At 27.0% G+C, this 19,945-nt stretch overlaps 2 protein-coding genes and 1 long non-coding RNA gene across 15 annotated transcripts in view; 2 read left to right on the top strand and 1 right to left on the bottom strand.

Annotated features, from left to right (window-relative positions):
* Positions 1-19,945, top strand: part of LOC123265192 — a 398,621-nt gene that overhangs the window by 255,895 nt on the left and 122,781 nt on the right. The window lies entirely within an intron of this gene.
* Positions 1,850-19,555, bottom strand: LOC123265194. Of its 4 annotated transcripts, none has more exons than XM_044728850.1 (6): positions 19,352-19,555; positions 2,596-2,833; positions 2,438-2,518; positions 2,333-2,383; positions 2,204-2,266; positions 1,850-2,003 (listed from the first exon to the last, which is right to left on the bottom strand). In XM_044728850.1, the coding sequence occupies exons 2-6, from the start codon at positions 2,654-2,656 to the stop codon at positions 1,903-1,905; spliced, it is 357 nt and encodes a 118-aa protein (XP_044584785.1). In that variant the 5' UTR covers positions 2,657-2,833; positions 19,352-19,555; the 3' UTR covers positions 1,850-1,902. The 4 variants fall into 4 exon arrangements, with proteins under 4 accessions (XP_044584785.1, XP_044584786.1, XP_044584787.1 ...); XM_044728851.1 differs by having other exon boundaries at positions 2,596-2,796; XM_044728852.1 differs by having other exon boundaries at positions 2,596-2,757.
* Positions 14,643-15,207, top strand: LOC123265195. The gene is made up of 3 exons (XR_006509528.1): positions 14,643-14,791; positions 14,883-14,957; positions 15,096-15,207. It is a non-coding gene; the product is annotated as an uncharacterized LOC123265195 (long non-coding RNA).

Here is a 19,945-nt window from a genome sequence, read left to right as displayed (position 1 = left end):
AACACATTTATTAATTGTTAATAACGTTTTGTTTTAGTATTTTAAGGTCTGATTAGTCGGGAACTTTAAAATAAATCCAGAGGTTACTTTATTAAAGCGTTAGTCTCTTTATAAATTGACATATAATTTTAAGAGCGGATTTGCGAGTTGCCAAATAAATAATTATTTGGTGAGGAAATGGAAGAAAGTTGAAGCAAGAATAATAATACTACTTAGAATAATATATGTCTTGTTTAAGGTAAATATATTGTTAGTATCTTAAAATAAAATTTCAATTCTAATTTCAAATTCAAATTTTCAACAAGAAAATTTGAAAATAATTGCACAGGAGTAACAAAGAATATAAGCTTCAAGGATTTATAGAAGAAAATATTTTCTTAAGCAAACAGCAACAGTAATTTTAATAGTATTCAACATTTTAGTTTAGGTTTTAGATAATTTTAGTTCAAAAAATTTTATCAACAGTAAATAGTGTCCAGTTTAGTAGATAGGTGGCGAAAGTAGTCCAAAGTTTTTCGCTTACAGACCGGTAGGCCGAGGAATTAACTACCATCAACAAAAGTTAGATTGTTCGACTTGTTCCACTTGTTCGACATCTCCAAACATAATAAATACCTCCGTTTTATGCTAACACATTTATTAATTGTTAATAACGTTTTGTTTTAGTATTTTAAGGTCTGAATAGTCGGGAACTTTAAAATAAATCCAGAGGTTACTTTATTAAAGTGTCAGTCTCTTTATAAATTGACATATAATTTTAAGAGTGGAAATGCGAGTTGCCAAATAAATAATTATTTGATGAGGAATTGGAATAAAATTGTAGCAAGAATATTAATAATACTGGGAATGATATATGTCTTGCTTAAGGTAAATATATTGTTAGTATCTTAAAATTCTAATTACGGATTCAAATTAGCATATTTTTGGGTAGATACTGAAGAAAATTCTTTTTTATTTAAGAGAATAATTATTTAGTAAAAAATTGGAAGAAAATTGTTGAAAGAATTATAATTATGACTATACATACGATTAAATATCACTAACATTATTTTTTGATTTCTAAAATAGAAATTTTATTCTTAAAAATTATTTTAAAATTCTAAACTATCTATTTTGTAGTTAAAAATATCGAAGAATCATTCAGTAAAAATTTTTTTATTCTTAATCCGTAATTCTCGGCAGTTACAATGCAAAAAATTACTCATTGTTTGATACTTTATCATTGTTTCAGTAGTTATTTCAAAAACATGTACCGATGCATTATTTATGACGCATTGTTACGATACACCTTACGTCAAACTAAAATCTAACTTAATTGCAATTCATAGCAAGCAAAATTTCGCTTTGCATTTTTTTTTATTTTAGTTTAACATGAAAAATATTTTTTTCTTGTATTCTTCTATAATTTTGTGCATTTATTTTTCTTCAGGTAATTATTTATATTTTAACAAAAATTTTTGTTGCTTCCTTTGTGAAATATAAATTATCTTTTGCAATATAGCGTGTTTTCATTGGATGCGTGCGATGAGACCTCAAATAATTGCGGAAAATGTGAAGACAGGTTGAGTATTTATTTTTTTATAATATTTCTAGTTGCAACTCTTAATTAATAATTATAATAATAGACAAAATTTTACTTTAACAGGAAATAATTACGATATAGCTAATTACCCTCAAGATAAAAATTACGATTACAACAAATTTGGCTACAAAAATTACTACGGTTAATATTAAGTACTTAGTAATAAAAAATATTTTTTTATACTTATATTTGTTATTATAATTAAAGAAAAATAATATTTTAAAATTTTTATTTTAATTCATTTAAAGAATTAGTTCCTTACAATTTTTTTACTCAACAATAATTTTGAATATTATATTTAATCACTTTAGAACAATTTATCAATTTTTTTTTTCATCATAGTTATAGCGAAATTTATCTAATTGATGATCGCCATCTAGCAGTTCTAGTGAGATATCTTCTTGATCATCTTTGGAATTTTCTAAATAAAAATAAAAATTACAATCTTAATAATCACTAAAAATTAATTAATTTTTTTTTTTAATAAACTAGAAATTAGTTGAATTTATAAAAATTTTTTATCACTTTTTTTTAAAAAACATTTTTTGTCAAAATCTATTTTTTACTAAAACAATTTTTTTTAATGCAAAAATTTATAGATAAGATAAAAAAAATTTTAACCTGAAGTTATCGGTGTATATTCTTTTTTTGGAGCTTCAACTTGACGAACAATTCTTGGATGAGCTAAAAATTCCAATCAAAAATTAAAAAAAATTAATTAATATAAAATAAAATAAAAAACAAAATTACCCTGAAGCATATTGCTGTCCATATCTTCCAAAGGAATTTCTTCTGAGTATTCTATTTAATAAAAAAAAATTAATTTTTTTTTTTTTTAAATAAATAATTTTTTACCTTTAACAATATCAAAATTCCTTTCACCCGATGGAAGTTCTAAGGGAGTTATTTCCTTTTCAGGTTCATGATTAAGTGCGCCTAGATTACAAAATTGAAAAATAAAAAACTTAATTTTATAATAAAAAATTAATTTGTTAATTTATGTAAATATTTACCAGAGCTTGATTTAAGAAGCAGCAAAACAGCAAAAGATATAAAGAAATTTATTCCCTGCATTTTATATTAATTTAATTCTCTTAGTTTTGTTTTAAAAAAATATTTTTGAGTTAGCACTTTAGACGATTGATATTTAATGCCGGTGATTTAAAGATTTATAGCTTTATAAATATCATCAATGTGAGTCATTCTAAACTAACCTATTAAGCTTATCAAATAATTGTTTTCGAGAATATTCTAAAAAGACATTAACGAGTCACGTGATATTTTTTTTCATATATTTTTATCATCAATATTTCTGACTAATGAATATTGTAAAATTCTACTGAAAGATATAAGAGCAAGATCACGTCAACTGGACCCCCTATTTTCCACTTGATCATGAAAATTAAGTTCATGTATCTTTTTTATAAGTACATACCAAGATAAAATGATCCTCGAAACGATTTTTAAAAATTTCGATTTTAACAATAATTTTTTTTACAATGAAAATTTTAGGTACTTTTAATTAAAAAATGGATTGTAAATCAACCGTTAAAGTTAAATTAATGGAGCTTGAAGGATTTGTTTTTAAAATGTTTATATTTTAATAAAATATTAATAACTAAAAATTATTTGTTTATTATCATATTGTTAATTAACTTTTAAGTTAACAAATGAAAATTTCACTGACTTCTCGGTGAAAAAATGAAGTTTTTTTTTATCGGTTACATGCGTTATTTATTAAAGTTTAAGATTTCAGGAAAAAATTTCACTGCTCGCGATTTGTTTAAACAATATAAATTTATTTATCACAGCGCGCCGAGCGCCAGGCGCTGTCAGAATACCGCGCCGTCGAACGTCAGACTATGTTATAGCTTCGATTAATTATAATTAATTATAATTATAATTAAAAATAACAATTAAAAATATAATTATCAAACAAATTTTATTATCATGATCAATATTATGACTAATAAAATAAGTAAATTCTCTATTATTAAAGAAAAATAGAAAAAACGAACTAGTAATAAATTTTAAATTTTGTAGACATTTGTTAACTTTATTTTATTTATTTTTTTTTAAACTTGGTTAATAAAAACTTTTTTATCTTCCGACACATTATTGTATTATTAATCTTTATATATATTTATATATATATTCTCTCTGTGCGTGTGTTTGTCACTGAACTTTTTCTAAACGGCTGGACCAATTTTAATGAAACTTTTTGTGTGTCTTTAGGTGGATTCGAAAATAGTTTAGATTTTTATTTATAAATTGTTCTTGATCTTGGAATGTTTTACATTGGATCTGACAGACAGTATCGAATATTCATTTGAGAAAAAAAATTATAATCGAAATTCAAAAATATTTTGTGTAATTGTGTTGAAATCAATCAGGTGCTAATTGAAATATGTCATTATAATAACGTTTTAATAATAATTTTCATCAAAACGGTCCAAACTGTAACAGCTCATTCAAATAAACTTGAAATTTTTTAATTTAAGACGTGTGTACAAGAAAACGTCTGTCTGGTCCGCTAGTAATAATATAGTAATATATTACTATATTATTAATAATAATATAATAATGTTTCGGAAGATAAAAAAGTTTTTATTAACCAAGTTTTAAAAAAAAAAAATAAAATAAAGTTAACAAATGTCTACAAAATTAAATATTTAATACTAGTTCGTTTTTTCTATTTTTCTTTAATAATAGAGAATTCACTTATTTTATTAGTCATAATATTGATCATAATAATAATAAAATTTGTTTGATAATTATATTTTTAATTGTTATTTTTAATTATAATTAATCAAAGCTGTACCATAGTCTGACGTTCGACGGCGCGGTATTCTAACAGCGCCTGGCGCTCGGCGCGCTGTGATAAATAAATTTATATTGTTTAAACAAATCGCGAGCAGTGAAATTTTTTTCTGAAATCTTAAACTTTAATAAATAACGCATGTAACCGATAAAAAAAACTTCATTTTTTCACCGAGAAGTCAGTGAAATTTTCATTTGTTAACTTAAAAGTTAATTAACAATATGATAATAAACAAATAATTTTTAGTTATTAATATTTTATTAAAATATAAACATTTTAAAAACAAATCCTTCAAGTCCCATTAATTTAACTTTAACGGTTGATTTACAATCCATTTTTTAATTAAAAGTACCTAAAATTTTCATTGTAAAAAAAATTATTGTTAAAATCGAAATTTTTAAAAATCGTTTCGGGGATCATTTTATCTTGGTATGTACTTATAAAAAAGATACATGAACTTAATTTTCTTGATCAAGTGGAAAATAGCGGGTCCAGTTGACGTGATCTTGCTCATAAAATTAAGAAACTAAATAATATTAAAAATTTTAATATATATAAATAAAACTATTAAAATATTTTAGTATCGTTTAAAAAAAATTTTTTTTATACACTTTGATAAATATAAAAATTTTTTAAAGTATAAATATAAAGCTAAAAAAATCTACCAATAAAAGAAGACTTTTCTCTAATAAAAAATTCTTATCATCAGGGCCAAATTTAATGAGCTTAAATAATTATTTATATTTTTAAATTACTTCAAACTGGCAACATTGCTTGTTATAATTACATTTATTATAAAATAGATTTTATTTTTTTATTTTTAAGATATTTTTTATCAAAAAATTTTTTTAAAATTTACTATTTAGTCCGAAAAATAAATCAAATAATTTTTATTTAATTTAATTAAGGAGGTTCGAGTGAATCTAATGTAAAAAATAATTTCCAACTTTGAGCTTTGAAATTAAGTATGCGTATAAATAAATACGTAATTTATCTAATCCCAAAATTTAAAAAAGATTCACCGTTTAGTTACTCAGGTATTAAATTTTAAAAATCACATATTTTATCTCCTTATACACGAGCTCTTATGGCGGACAAACGTTTTGTCGAGACTTTAATTATTTATTTCAATATTAACCTCCCAATTTTAACGGATAAAAAACTATACACGCAAAACTTGGATTATTGCAAAATATAAAAACAATTTAATAATAATACATTACCGATATAATTTTTGAAATATTTAAAGTCAAATTTTATGTTTGTAACTCGTTTATCGTCAGCCATTTATTCGAATATAGATTTGACAACATCGCGTCAACAGCTGAGAAAAAAGAAAAGGATAGAAATACAGTTACAGAGAGAGAAATGTTTAACTCACTCACTCATCCACGTCTCTGTTATGGGTATAATCAAACGCGCTATTGCCAAATCTGTTTATTTATTCCGGCAAGTAATAAATACCAAAGTCATTCTATTACTTTGTTTTATTAAATAAGTAAAATTCATCAATTAATAGAGTGTTTAAATTATTTTAAATGAAAATAAAGAATTTTGAAGAATATTGGGAAGACTAAAATTAAAAAAAAAATTTTAACATTATTTTGACTGATTAGCTCAAACTTTCTTAAGGAAGTGCTATTTTAAAACAATAATTAAAAATTTTTTGAGTAAATAAATTAAAAATTAAATTTTTTTAAAAAAATTACACATTTTAAGGAGGTTCGAGCGAATCTAATGTAAAAAATAATTTCCAACTTTGAGCTTTGAAATTAAGTATACTCATAAATAAATACGTAATTTATCTAATCCCAAAATTTAAAAAAAATTCACCGTTTAGTTAGTTAGATATTAAATTTTAAAAATCACATATTTTATCTCCTTATACACGGGCTCTTATGGCGGACAAACGTTTTGTCGAGACTTTAATTATTTATTTCAATATTAACCTCCCAACTCTAACGGATAAAAAAATATACACAAGAAACTTGGATTATTGCAAAATATAAAAACAATTTAATAATAATACATTACCGATATAATTTTTGAAATATTTAAAGTCAAATTTTATGTTTGTAACTCGTTTATCGTCAGCCATTTATTCAAATAAAGATTTGACAACATCGCGTCAATAGCTGAGAAAAAACAAAAGGATAGAAATATAGTTACAGAGAGAGAAATGTTTAACTCACTCACTCATCCACGTCTCTGTTATGGGTATAATCAAACGCGCTATTGCCAAATCTGTTTATTTATTCCGGCAAGTAATAAATACCAAAGTCATTTTATTAATTTACTTTATTAAATAAGTAAAATTCATCTTTTAATAGATAGTTTAAATTATTTTAAATTAAAATAAAGAATTCTGAAGAATATTGGGAAGACTAAAATTTAAAAAAAATTTTAACATTATTTTGACTCATTAGTTACGCTCGAACTTTCTTAAGAGCATGTAGTATAATCTGTTGTCGGTAATTCAGTCTGGACTAGTGATAAAAATTCCAATTGAATATATCGGATTGTTTATTTAAAAAACATAAAAATGTACTGGAGGTTATCAGGCTGACTGTCAATACTCCAAACACTGTTCAAAAAAATTAAACTATAGTTTATTTACTATAGTAAATGAAATTTTTTGTTGATAATTAGTTTTCTATCCAAACCTAGCTGCATTTCAATAATTCTGTCTTATAAGTAATCTAAACTAAAGTAAAGATTAACCAAAAAAATAAATCAATCTCGAAGATTATATTGGTTGTAAGTTTATTAGTAATTTCCTTATAATAAAGTTTATTTACTTGAATATGTGATGGGCCTGGAGATAAGGCAGTTTTACGCGCGAACTCTACCTATTTATTTATCATTTTGTTATTTTTTTTCAATGATTAAATTTAAAAATAAAAGAATCAATTTACGTAAGACTATTATTAACACACTCCTGCCAAGTTTAATGATTTGTTATTTAAAAATTACTTGGTCAAAAAGCGTAGTATTCTGTCCAAAATTTGAATATTCTCTGTCCTACATGCTCTTAATGCTCTTTATCAATTCGCTTTTTATATCGGCAGTAAATTTAATATTTTTCTGTTAAAAAATTAATAAATTAAATTATTTAATTTTTGAGTCAAAAACTCCTTATCTAGACACAATAATTATTTTTCTACTTAAAAATGATTTAAGGCTCATTATAATGATTATTGTAATCATTAAACAAGCATTGATCAGCAATAAAAGGATTCCAGGAAAAAAGTTTTATTTTATTTCAATAAAGAATAATCGTAGATTGGATTTTGGAAATGTGATCGTAAAGATACGTGATCCTGGTTTGGAGAAGTGAGGGAAGCATAAAGGGGTGCTTCGGCAATCATATTTATGGGCAAGTTGGGTCGTTCGTTGAGCCAGCCGGAGATCCGGTTCAGATCTCTATGAAGTTACTTGTAAGAAAGCTAAACATGTCTGTATATTGTACACTTACACACAAGCGTGTCTCTCACGTGAACCACGGATTACGCAGCAAAATAGAATACTTTACGGCATATACACGCATCTATATACTGCGTATGAATAGGGATAGGGTGCAGTGTATCTTATATCTTTATCTATCTAACATATAACCATCTACGATCTCAAGGATATAGATTTCGCATTTATTTTTTCGCGATAATTTTTTCCCTTTTGTATGTAAGGAAAAAAAGTAAATAAAGTTAAATAAAATAAAAATAGAGAGAATGGAATCAATCCCCTTACATGTGAAGAGCAATCGTCCGTACAGTAACGTGATTCGCTTCAATTCACCGACTTGATATTGACCTATGAAAGCTCTTGTCATTCTATAAGTTTCTTATTTACTTTATTTATTGATACTAATTTATAAACCTGTAGAGTTTTTGTCTTGTAATTTAATAATTTTAGTGAATTAAGATGAATTTAAGTAATTGGGGACAAGCTTAGTTAAATTGGGGAGGTGTAACATTTCATAAATAATTTTTTTGGTTTTATACTGAGAGAATTTGTAGATTTTTTATTGTCCCAAATCTCCTAAGGATTATTCGTCAGATCATATTCAGCCTATAGACACCCAAGCGTCAGTGCGACAATTCTGAACATAAAAATGACTATCCATAATTTCTTATCCTCATTACATATTATTACAACCTCGTAAAACTCCATTTCGCAGTAAAAAATCTAATTTTGTAGCCCAGAATGAATAAATAAATAAATTGCTTCATTTTTTTTATTCAAGTGATTGGGGACAAGCTTAGTTAAAGTGGGGAGGTGTAACATTTCATAAAGAATTTTTTAATTTCGATTTCACCCAAAACTTTATACTGAGAGTGATTTTACTATTCACTTTATAATATTTACAATTCAAACGTTACAATTTACTCTTTACATGGAAGAAAATACTATTTCAAACAGTAATATTCGCTATGTAAATTGTTTAAAATATTAAAGTATAATAATTAAGAATTCAGACTTTGATATTTATCATTTCGTACCTAAAAAATGATCTTATGATATGTAAAAAGTATAAAATAAAATTAGTAAATTTCTAATACAAGCAACGTCAATATTTACAAAGTAAAATAGTAAATTTAAAACGCAACGCTAAAAATCAAACTGTAATTATTGACTTGCTTGGACTGGTAAAATGTATATTTTAAAAGTATAATTTTTACTGTTTGAAATGTTAAATTCTCCCAGAGTGAGACCCCCTTCTCTTTCATCTGAGTTCCCCTTCTCCTCATAATATCGACTATATATTGAAATGGCAATTTTTACTGTTTGAAACTGTAATTTTTTAAGATGAAACCGTCGTTATTTACTATAGTGACAGCTACTAATCACTTATTTTGGATATTAAATTATAAATTGTGGCTTATATACTTTCTACATTAAGTTCTGTAATATTTATATTTTTGCCACCCTGATGTCCGCTTTACTGTTTGAAACTATAAAAATTAACCGGAATCCGAGTAAATATTACAGTTTACTTTTTTCAGTGTCATTCTTATACCTGAAATAATCTAAAATTTTTAGACTTCTATGATTGGTATTTTAATTTTCTTCCAGCAGGGGGTTAGTTAAAAAATATAATTTTCCTGTACAATAAATCCGTGTCAATTACACTTTCTGGGAATGGCATTCTCGACTGGTGGTCTTTAATCGTCACGAGCTACTACTGGGAGTCCATTGAAGTCGGTCCAGAAGCCCTCGAAGAGCTTCATCCCCTTAGAAAATTGCAACCCCTATCTGACTCTTTTCCCTGCTCAGAACTCTCTTGCGGTAGAGCGAGCGTACTGCCTCAAATACTTGTATGGTATGAATGCGCATTTTTACTAAATTAAAAAGTATCGTGTGACTGGGTTGCGGGCTTTTTAAACCGTTCTTAACCCCCATCTGTAGCTTTAACCCTCTCGTGTTTTTTTTTTTTTTTTCGTATCTTGGTTTGGGCTGGCTCGGTTTCTTTCCTCTGGTGGTTAGACCTCTCAAGTCCCCTCGCGAAATTGCTACCCTTGTTTGCGTTTAATGCTTTGCTATTTTTATTTTTTATCAACCCTCGTGCTCGAGAAGACGGCCCAGCCCGCGTTGCTCATTTTCGCATTCTTCAGTCAGAGATCAACCAGTCGTTTTTTTTCTTACCAAACTTTGTTATTTTTCTTAAATATCAGGCACCGTTTTGAGGCGTGCAATTTTATAAACGCGATTTTTGACAAAAAATTGAGGACAACTTGTCGCTGTTTGTTCGAAATATTTATTAGCTCGAGTATTAAAGCGGTAAGTTCGGTAAAAAATATAAAATAGTGGTTCACTTTTTTCAGGGTTTAGCTACTGCGGATATTATGTACGCTTACGAGCGTAAGTCCCTCTTCGCTGGCAACAATGCGATGGGGTGAGCATAAAAAACGCTCACTCGGTACCAAAGTAATAAAAAAATATCGGACTGTGTTGTGCCGGTAAAAACCAATAAAGTCAGCCAACGAGTCGCGGTTGCGGTGAATGTTACAAACGTTATCCATTGGTAGGGAAAAAAAAAATTAAAGGAAAATAAGGAAAGAGATGTAAGGGATTTTAGAGAAACAGAAAATCTAAAATTAAAAAAGATTTTCTTGCTTGAAAAATTTATATTATTAAGAGAATAAGCAAAATTTTGTGGCCAGTGTATTTATATGATAAAATGGGTTTTTTTGGTTAGTTTTATGATGATAAATATTCGAAAATGTTCTCTAGATACATCTCTAGATACATAATTAAGAAATGACCTTGTATTTTGTCAACTATTGACATTTTTAAAGATATAAGCTTACTTCGATGTTATATTCATCGAGACCTTTCGTTTGAATACCCACATCAATTTTTCATATATTTTATATATTTATATATTTCACAAATACCATACATACAAAATATATAAAAAATGTCATGTGGGTACTTGAATGAAAGGTCTCGATGAGTGTAACATCAAAATGAGTTTATATCTTAGAAAATGTCAAAAATTAAGAAATGACTTTGTATCTTGTGAACTATTCACAATTTTAAAGATATAAGCTCATCCCGATGTTACACTCATTAAGACCTTTCATTTGAGTACCCACATCAATTTTTCATATATTTTATATATTTATATATTTCACAAATACCATATATATTAAATATATAAAAAATGTCATGTGGGTACTTGAATAAAAGGTCTCGATGAGCGTAACATCGAAATAAGTTTATATTTTTAAAAATGTCAATAATTAAGAAATGACCTTGTATCTTGTCAACTATTGACATTTTTAAGAATATAAGCTCATTCCGACATTACATTCATCGAGACCTTTCATTTGAGTCCCCACATCAATTTTTCATATATTTATATATTTTATATATATGTATATATGAAAAATATATCAAAAATGCATGTGGGTACTCAAATGAAAGCTCTTGATGAGTGTAACATCAAGATGAGCTTAAATCGTTAAAATATATATTATATATATGTATATATGAAATATATATCAAAAATGCATGTGGGTACTCAAATGAAAGCTCTTGTTTAGTGTGACATCGGGATGAGCTTATTTTTTTAAAAGCGTCATTAGTTAAAAAAGTACAGTGCAATTTAACAAAAGTCATTATTTAATAAAGCAAAATTTTATTTATTTATAGTTCACTTATTGATTTATCGATCTGATTAATTACTTCTGTGATGAAGTCAAAAATTTTAAAGTTTTTTATTAATTCTCAAAAAAATATGACTTAGCTCAATAGCAATCACATTGATTCATAATCATTTGTATCGATTAGTATTAATTGTTTTCATGAAACCGCTCCGTAAAGTTATCAAAATAATTACTTGAGTGTTTCAAATTAATTTTAATTGAATTACATTGATTTTTAATTGACTTGTTATTGATTTTGCTATAAAATCTTTTTATAGACAATAAAATCAAAATTAATTGATATAAAATTCTGAAGGTAGAACAAAAAAAAATTTTTTTTAACAAAATTAAAAAAAAAAATAATTTAGTACTTTAAAAATTTCTTAGATTTTTTTTTTTAAATGTAACTTTATAAATAATAAATAAAAAATTTTTTGGTACGTTAAGTAAAAAAAAAAAAAAAAACTCTTGAATTATTTCAACAAAGTTTGTATATATCATCCCGACTGCTGACAAAAACACTCGAGATCGGTTACTCGAGTGATACACGAGTGAAGATGTAAGGTCGTGAATCCCATAGCACAGATTAAGTCCGCTCCTTAAATATTCATCCCTCCGGAAAACCAGATAAAAATAAGGACCTCGATTGCGCACTGTCTTCTCAATCTCCCATTTTTTTTTTTTTTTTTTTTTTCAAGTCATAAAAAAACAAAAACAAAAAAAATTTTTTTTTGTTCTTAAATACGGCAGCGATATTTGGGTTAAAAGAATAATAAAATGCGACGACAGGTCGTTGGTATTTAATGTCTTCTCAACGTACTCTTAAGCCTCTTACTCGCTGTTGAGACTCTTAAGCCGGACAAAGAGAAGCTTTTTTCGTGACACCCCCGCACTTATACTAGACAGCAGTGAAAAAGAACCTGGAGAGCATGGCCCAACTCTTGAAAAAGCGCCTCTGATAATTGAATAAAACGATTTATTTCCCGATTATAAATGATAAAAAAAACTTCTTAAAAAGTATCTCATTACAAAGCTACTTTTATTTATTTTCTCAAATCGAATTTTATAAATACAATTTTTTTTTTTAATTATTATTATTATTATTATTAAAATTCTATGATTTAAAATTGGTAAATAGTGATAACAATAATATTAATAATAATAATAATACCAATTAACAACTTTCCAGTCACTACGTAACTGCCGTGACTTGTGAACTATAAATAAATAAAATTTTGCTTCATTAAATAATGACTCTTGTTAAATTGCACTGTACTTTCTTAAAGACCTTACATTTGAGTACCCACATCAATTTTTCATATATTTATATATTTTATATATATTATATATATTATATATATGTATATATGAAAAATATATCAAAAATGCATGTGGGTATTCGAATGAAAGCTTTTCATTAGTGTAACATCGGGATGATCTTATATCTTTAAAATATATATTATATATATGTAAATATGAAAAATATATTAAAAATGCATATGGGTACTTAAATGAAAGCTCTTGATGAGTGTAACATCAGGATGAGCTTATACCTTTAAAAATGTCAATATTTAAGAAGATACAAGATCATTTATTAATTATTGACATTTCTTAAGATATAAACTCATCCTGATGTTACACTCATCAAGAGCGTTCATTTGAGTACCCACATGCATTTTTGATATATTTTATATATATATATATAAAATATATAAATATATGAAAAATTGATGTGGGTACTCAAATGAAAGGTCTCGATGAGTGTAATGTCGGTATGAGCTTATATCATTAAAAATATCAGTAGTCGATAAAATACAAGGTCATTTCTTAATTACTGATATTTTTAAAAATATTAGCTCATTCTGATGTTACACTTGTCAAGAGCTTTTATTTGAGTACCCACATGCATTTTTGATATATTTTCCATATATACATATATATAAAATATATAAATATATGAAAAATTGATGTGGGTACTCAAATGAAAGGTCTCGATGAGTGTAATGTCGGTATGAGCTTATATCATTAAAAATATCAGTAGTCGATGAAATACAAGGTCATTTCTTAATTATTGATATTTTTAAAAATATTAGCTCATTCTGATGTTACACTTGTCAAGAGCTTTTATTTGAGTACCCACATGCATTTTTGATATATTTTTCATATATACATATATATAAAATATATAAATATATGAAAAATTGATGTGGGTAATCAAATGAAAGGTCTTGATGAGTATAACATCAGAGTGAGCTTATATCTTTAAAAATGTCAATAGTTAACAAGATACAAGGTCATTTATTAATTATTGACATTTCTTAAGATATAAACTCACTTCGATGTTAAATTCATCAAGACCTTTCAGTTAAGTACCTACATGGCAATTTTTAGATATTTTATATATATGGTAATTGTGAAATATATAAATATATAAAATATATGAAAAATTGATGTGGGTACTCAAACGAAAGGTCTCGATGAGTATAACATCAGGATGAGCTTATATCTTTAAAAATGTCAATAGTTCATAAGATACAAGATCATTTCTTAATTATGTACCTAGAGATATTTTCTAATGCAGCCTAAATACTTATCATAATAAATTGACTGTCTAGAATGATATGAACCCTTGAAAAGGCACAAATTTAAATTAAGATCTTTGCAATGACACTAAATCTCACTAAAAAAAAAAACCGATTTTATCATTTTTCGACGCTGGACACAAATTTTTTCTTATTCGCTTAATAATATCAATTCATTAAAATATTATTATCAAATTTTTATTAAAATTTTTAATTTATTATTACTATTGACTGTTTTTAAAAGATAATAAAAACAATTATCATAGTTGACCTAAATAATTTTTCTACTCTTTCGTAACTATTGATAACATACACGTTATAGATTACGAAAAAACAATTGGATATTTGAATACATTGATTAACAGCAATTATAATAATTACAAATTTATCATTGTTTTCAAAGTCTTGTGCACGAACTCCATAATAATATATCGATAAATTATATCGATTATCTACACGGAAATTTTTGCATGTCCTCATTTTTAATTACTACTGAAGGGTATAAAACGTTGCAATGCGTATTTGGAGTATCAGTATATATCAATTTACTAAGTAAGCAATTGTACCAGTACTTTTTGAAGCAATAACAAAATAATCATGAAGGTCTTGAATTTCTTGATGTTCTTCGTCATCCTATTGGCATTCAACGTTGCTATTGGTAATAATTTACATTTTATTATTTATATTTTAATTAATCAATAAAAATTCAGGGCCAAATTTTTTTTTCACTCAATATTTTTTTTTAAAAGGAAGCGGAGAAATAGTTAAGCGCTCTCCTTACCCTCAAGAAGACGAAAAACCTAGTTTAATGGATACAGTTAAAGGTAAATATAAATACAAAATTAATTTACTTTAAAACATTCTTTATAATTTAATTTAAAACAATCTTTCTTGTATTTAAAATCCTCCTATTGTTTTATAATTGTTCAAATTAAAATCTGTGAATATTTTTTTTTCTACAGAAACTCTTAACAAAGGCGACGATTAATAAAAAAAGAATAACTTCTTTAGAAATATAATGCCATTCTAAAAAATTGTAATTATTGAGTGAAAATTAATCAAAAAATAATTGTATTTAATCAAATAATAAAATTGAATTTGAAGAAAATAGTTTAACTTATTTAAATCTATTTTTTAAGACTCCCTTCTTATCAGAAAATATTCGAGTGAAATATATTGTCGAAGAAAAATGACATTCCTTCTAAAGGTACGTCAGAGGCTTTTAAATTGGCCCCAAATGCAATAAACACAAGAAGAATTCTATGTAAGAAATTGAATTTGAATATTCCCAAGTTATGTTTGTTTGCTCTTGCGTGATATGTTTTTTCAGTTAACATTGATCAGTAGATTGGTTCCTTGAACCCTTATCCCAAATTTACAATGTTAAATATTCAATATTCCTAAAAAATTATAAAATTATGTTCAAAAGATATTAATAAAAACTAGCAACCTTGCAGTCACTAGGTGACTGCCGTGACTTGTGAACTATAAATAAATAAAATTTTGCTTTATTAAATAATAACGTGTTAAATTGCACTGTACTTTCTTAAATATTGACGTTTTCAAAGATATAAGCTCATCCCGATGTTATACTCATCAAGAGCTTTCATTTGAGTACCCACATGCATTTTTGATATATTTTCCATATTTACATATATATATATATATATATATATATATATATATATATATATATATATATATATATATATATATATATATGATATATATTTTGTAGATATAAGCTCATCCCGATGTTACACTCATCAAAAGCTGTCATTTGAGTACCCACATGTATTTTTGATATAGTTTTCATACATACAAATATATAATATATATATAAATATATGAAAAATTAATGTGGGTACTCAAATGAAAGGTCTCGATGAGTGTAACATCGGGATGAGCTTATATCTTTAAAAATGTCAGTAGTTCACAAGATACAAGTTCATTTCTTCATTATTGATAATTTTCACGATGTAAGCTCATCCTGATGTTACACTCATCAAAAGCTGTCATTTGAGTACCCACATGTATTTTTGATATAGTTTTCATATATACATATTGTGACATGAGAAAATTTTCTAAAATTTGAAATTCCGAGTTTTAAAATTATTAGGTTGGCTAAGCTGAGGAAAAGCAGAGATTCGACGCGCCTGTGTCGCCCCAAGCAGCCTCCCGATCAGAATGACAAGCTCGAGGTAAAATTAGTAAAAGAAAACGCGCCGAATTTAAATTAAAAATTCAAATAAAAAGAATACCGGAATGAGTGTGAACTATTGTTGAATGCATGAGTGAGTGAGACTAGACTATAGCGATCAGACGACCCGCGAATTTCTACGAGCCATCGACGATCAACGTGACATCTGGCCGCGAGGATAGAACGACGAGAAAATTTGAACGGACCAATGACGACGGAGAGCGACCAACAACAAGTATGCGAGGCGCCATCTGAACACGAGGCTGATCACTAATCGAAGTATCGACCAATCATCGATCGCAACGGAATACTGGACGCATCCCGGAATACAACGGCCGGCTAGAAGAAGCTGTGAGCTGATTGGATGCGAGTTTTTGGAACGAACCGAAAAAAAAAGAGCATGGGTTGCCGAGGAGGCAGCCATATTAGCAATTTATTCTGATCTGGACGCCGTGACTGTGGCATCGTGCCGTTCTATTTTGATTGTTTTTGCTGTTGAGTTTTTTTATAAATTTGTCGCTGACGTGAGTACGATTGTGTACATTATTGTGAAATATTTCGCTGAATTGTTTTGGACACTACGACCCCGGACACGCCATCGCCGAGATATCGACGCTCTTCCGTCAGTTTTGCCGCCAACTTCGTCTACTTGGTCAGCATCGCCCGAGACGTCTACGGTAGCTGCAGGGTAAGTCTGGTCGCTGTCTTTATTAGCCCCAGGGTGTCATCACCGCGAATTTCGTCGTGTTAAAATAATTTGTTTATAATTCGAGTTGCACGGAATTAAAGAAATTCCGTGCGGTATTTTTGAAGCTTAGTGACGACACTCTGCGGCACGGTACCGTTGAGTCACGTGTTTGTGTGTGTGGAATTTTTGGTCGGGATTATAAGTACTGTTTACCTACCTCGAGCTTCAAATACCCGACAAAGCGGCTTAGTAAAGTGCGTTGTAAAATAAGTTGACGAATTCGAATACTTCGCATAATTTGTTTTTTTTCTTGTCATCGTTGAACCATTTGACGATTTGAATTATTTTGGATAATTTTGAGATCTTTATTAGGTTTTTGCGATTGAAATTATTGGTTGAATTTTGCGATTGAAATTATTATATTTTTTTTTAATAAAAAAAAAAAGAGAAGACTTTGTAGATAAATTTTGCTGTTGCGATTTTTGATAAAGATTTGCGATTGAGATTTTGTTATTAAATTGGGCAATTGAAATTTTTGATAAAATTTTGCGATTGAAATTTTTAATAAAATTTTGCGATTGGAATAATTATTTCCTTTTAAAAATTTTTGAATAAATTTGGCGAGTTGAATTAATTATTTGTTTTGAAATTTTGAATAAATGTTGCGAATTGAATTAATTATTTGTTTTGACAATTTGAATAAATTTTGCGAATTGAATTAATTATTTGTTTTGACAATTTGAATAAATTTTGCGAGATGAAGTAATTATTTGTTTTGAAATTTTGACTAAATTTTGCGAATTGAATTAATTATTTGTTTTGAAATTTTGAATAAATTTTGCGAATTGAATTAAGTATTTGTTTTGACAATTCGAATAAATTCTGCGAATTGAATTAATTATTTGTTTTGAAATTTTGAATAAATTTTGCGAGTTGAATTATTTATTCGTTTCGAAATTTGTTGAAGCATTTTGGCGAACCGACATTTTATTTATTTTGTTTGAAAGAAAGGGCTTTGTAATTTTTATTTTTGGTTACTCGAATTTCTTTCTAGAATTTGGTTTATTTTGAAATGTCGAATCATTGCGTTAGCACTAGTCTTGCGTTAGAATTATTTTTGCGTTAAATAATTTTGTTATTAATGCGACATTGCCGACAGTATATATTTGTTGTTGAATAAACCGTTGTTGGATTAGAATTGCACGCCTCAATTATTTTTTTTTAATTGTTGTTGCTCTGATTAACCGATCCTATCGTCCCATTTCGATTTCTTTGTTCGTCGATTGCCGTAATTCGATTTTTGAATCTCTTCAACACCGACCCGCCGCCCACGAAGATCCACCGCCAGATCGACCCGTGGAACATTGAGTTCCTGGCGCCCAACCAAATATACGAACCAGGTAAGCCAATTTTTTTGGGTGACCTGATCCGGCCCTGTCGACGCCAGTGCCGGAAAAGGCATCACAATATATATAATATATATATTTATATATATATAAATATATGATAAAATTGATGTGGGGACTCAAATAAAAGGTCTCGATGAGTGTAACATCGGGATGAGCTTATATCTTCAAAAATGTCAATAGTTCACAAGATACAAGGTCATTTCTTAATTATTGATAATTTTCAAGATATAAGCTCATCCCGATGTTATAATCATCAAGAGCATTCATTTGAGTACCCAAATGACATTTTTTATATATTTTATATATATAGTATTTGTGAAATATATAAATATATAAAATATATGAAAAATTGATGTGGGTACTCAAATGAAAGGTCTTGATGAGTGTAACATCGGGATGAGCTTATATCTTTAAAAATGTCAATAGTTCACAAGATACAAGGTCATTTCTTAATTATGTATTTAGAGATAGAGCGTTTTCGAATGCAGCCTAAATACTTATCATCATAAATTGACTATTGGTGAGAATGATATGAAACCTTGAAAAGCCACAACTCCAGGTCAAGACCTTTCTAATGATACCAAATGTAATCATAAAAATCAATTTTATCATATAAATACACTGGCTAAAAAATTATACTTATTCTCTTGATAATACAGATTTAGATGAATTTTTTGAGGCGTGCAATTTGAAATTTTCATAAATTCCTTACAAATAATGTCTACAATCAAACAATGACTGAGTTAACTTTTTTTTAGTGATTGATTAAATTCAAAATGGTGGTTAAGAAAGTCTCGAATGTTAGTTGTTCATATAATATTATTAAATGGATAAGGTTGCTCAAGCTTCACAGATGAAAGTACCCGATTTATATGCAAATTCCATATTTGTCGCGGGGGTTATAGGACATTTACTACTCACCTAAAAATCACCCTACAACCTTACCCCGTAATTCTAAACTTCTCTTCAGAGAAATCTCTTTCTTTAATCAAACCATATCTAATATTCAAGGACATTCACATTAAATATTCATTCTTTACTGTTTTTTATACGCTTTATATTTATCTAAGCTTCGATTAACACTAAATCATTTATTCAAATTTTAATACCGCTTTACGTTAATATCTTTTTTACGTTTCAATGAATTTATTTAAAAAATAAAATTTTTAAATTTATAACAACTTATTTTAGTTATCAAGAATAATAATTGGTCAATATCAACTAGTGTAATTATGTTAACTACACTAGCCAACATTTGCTGATAAACAATTTAAGTAAGTAACAATAACTAAGTTTTATTTAACAAAAGTGAATTACGTTTAAATTTTTCGTATTCAAATTTTTTTTTTACAAATTAATTACTCAAAATTAATTGAATTAATTTTGAAGATTTTTAATTAGTTATGACGAAAGTTTTTTTTTTAATCCTTGGATTTGTGTTGACTGTTAATTTAACTGCAGTTAATTATTAATCTTTTATATTTATTTTTTTATATTGAAGGTAATTAATAATTT

Source organism: Cotesia glomerata, linkage group LG5 (assembly GCF_020080835.1).
Source record: "Cotesia glomerata isolate CgM1 linkage group LG5, MPM_Cglom_v2.3, whole genome shotgun sequence".
Lineage (NCBI taxonomy): Eukaryota > Metazoa > Arthropoda > Insecta > Hymenoptera > Braconidae > Cotesia > Cotesia glomerata.
This window is presented reverse-complemented; position numbering and strand designations above follow the sequence as displayed.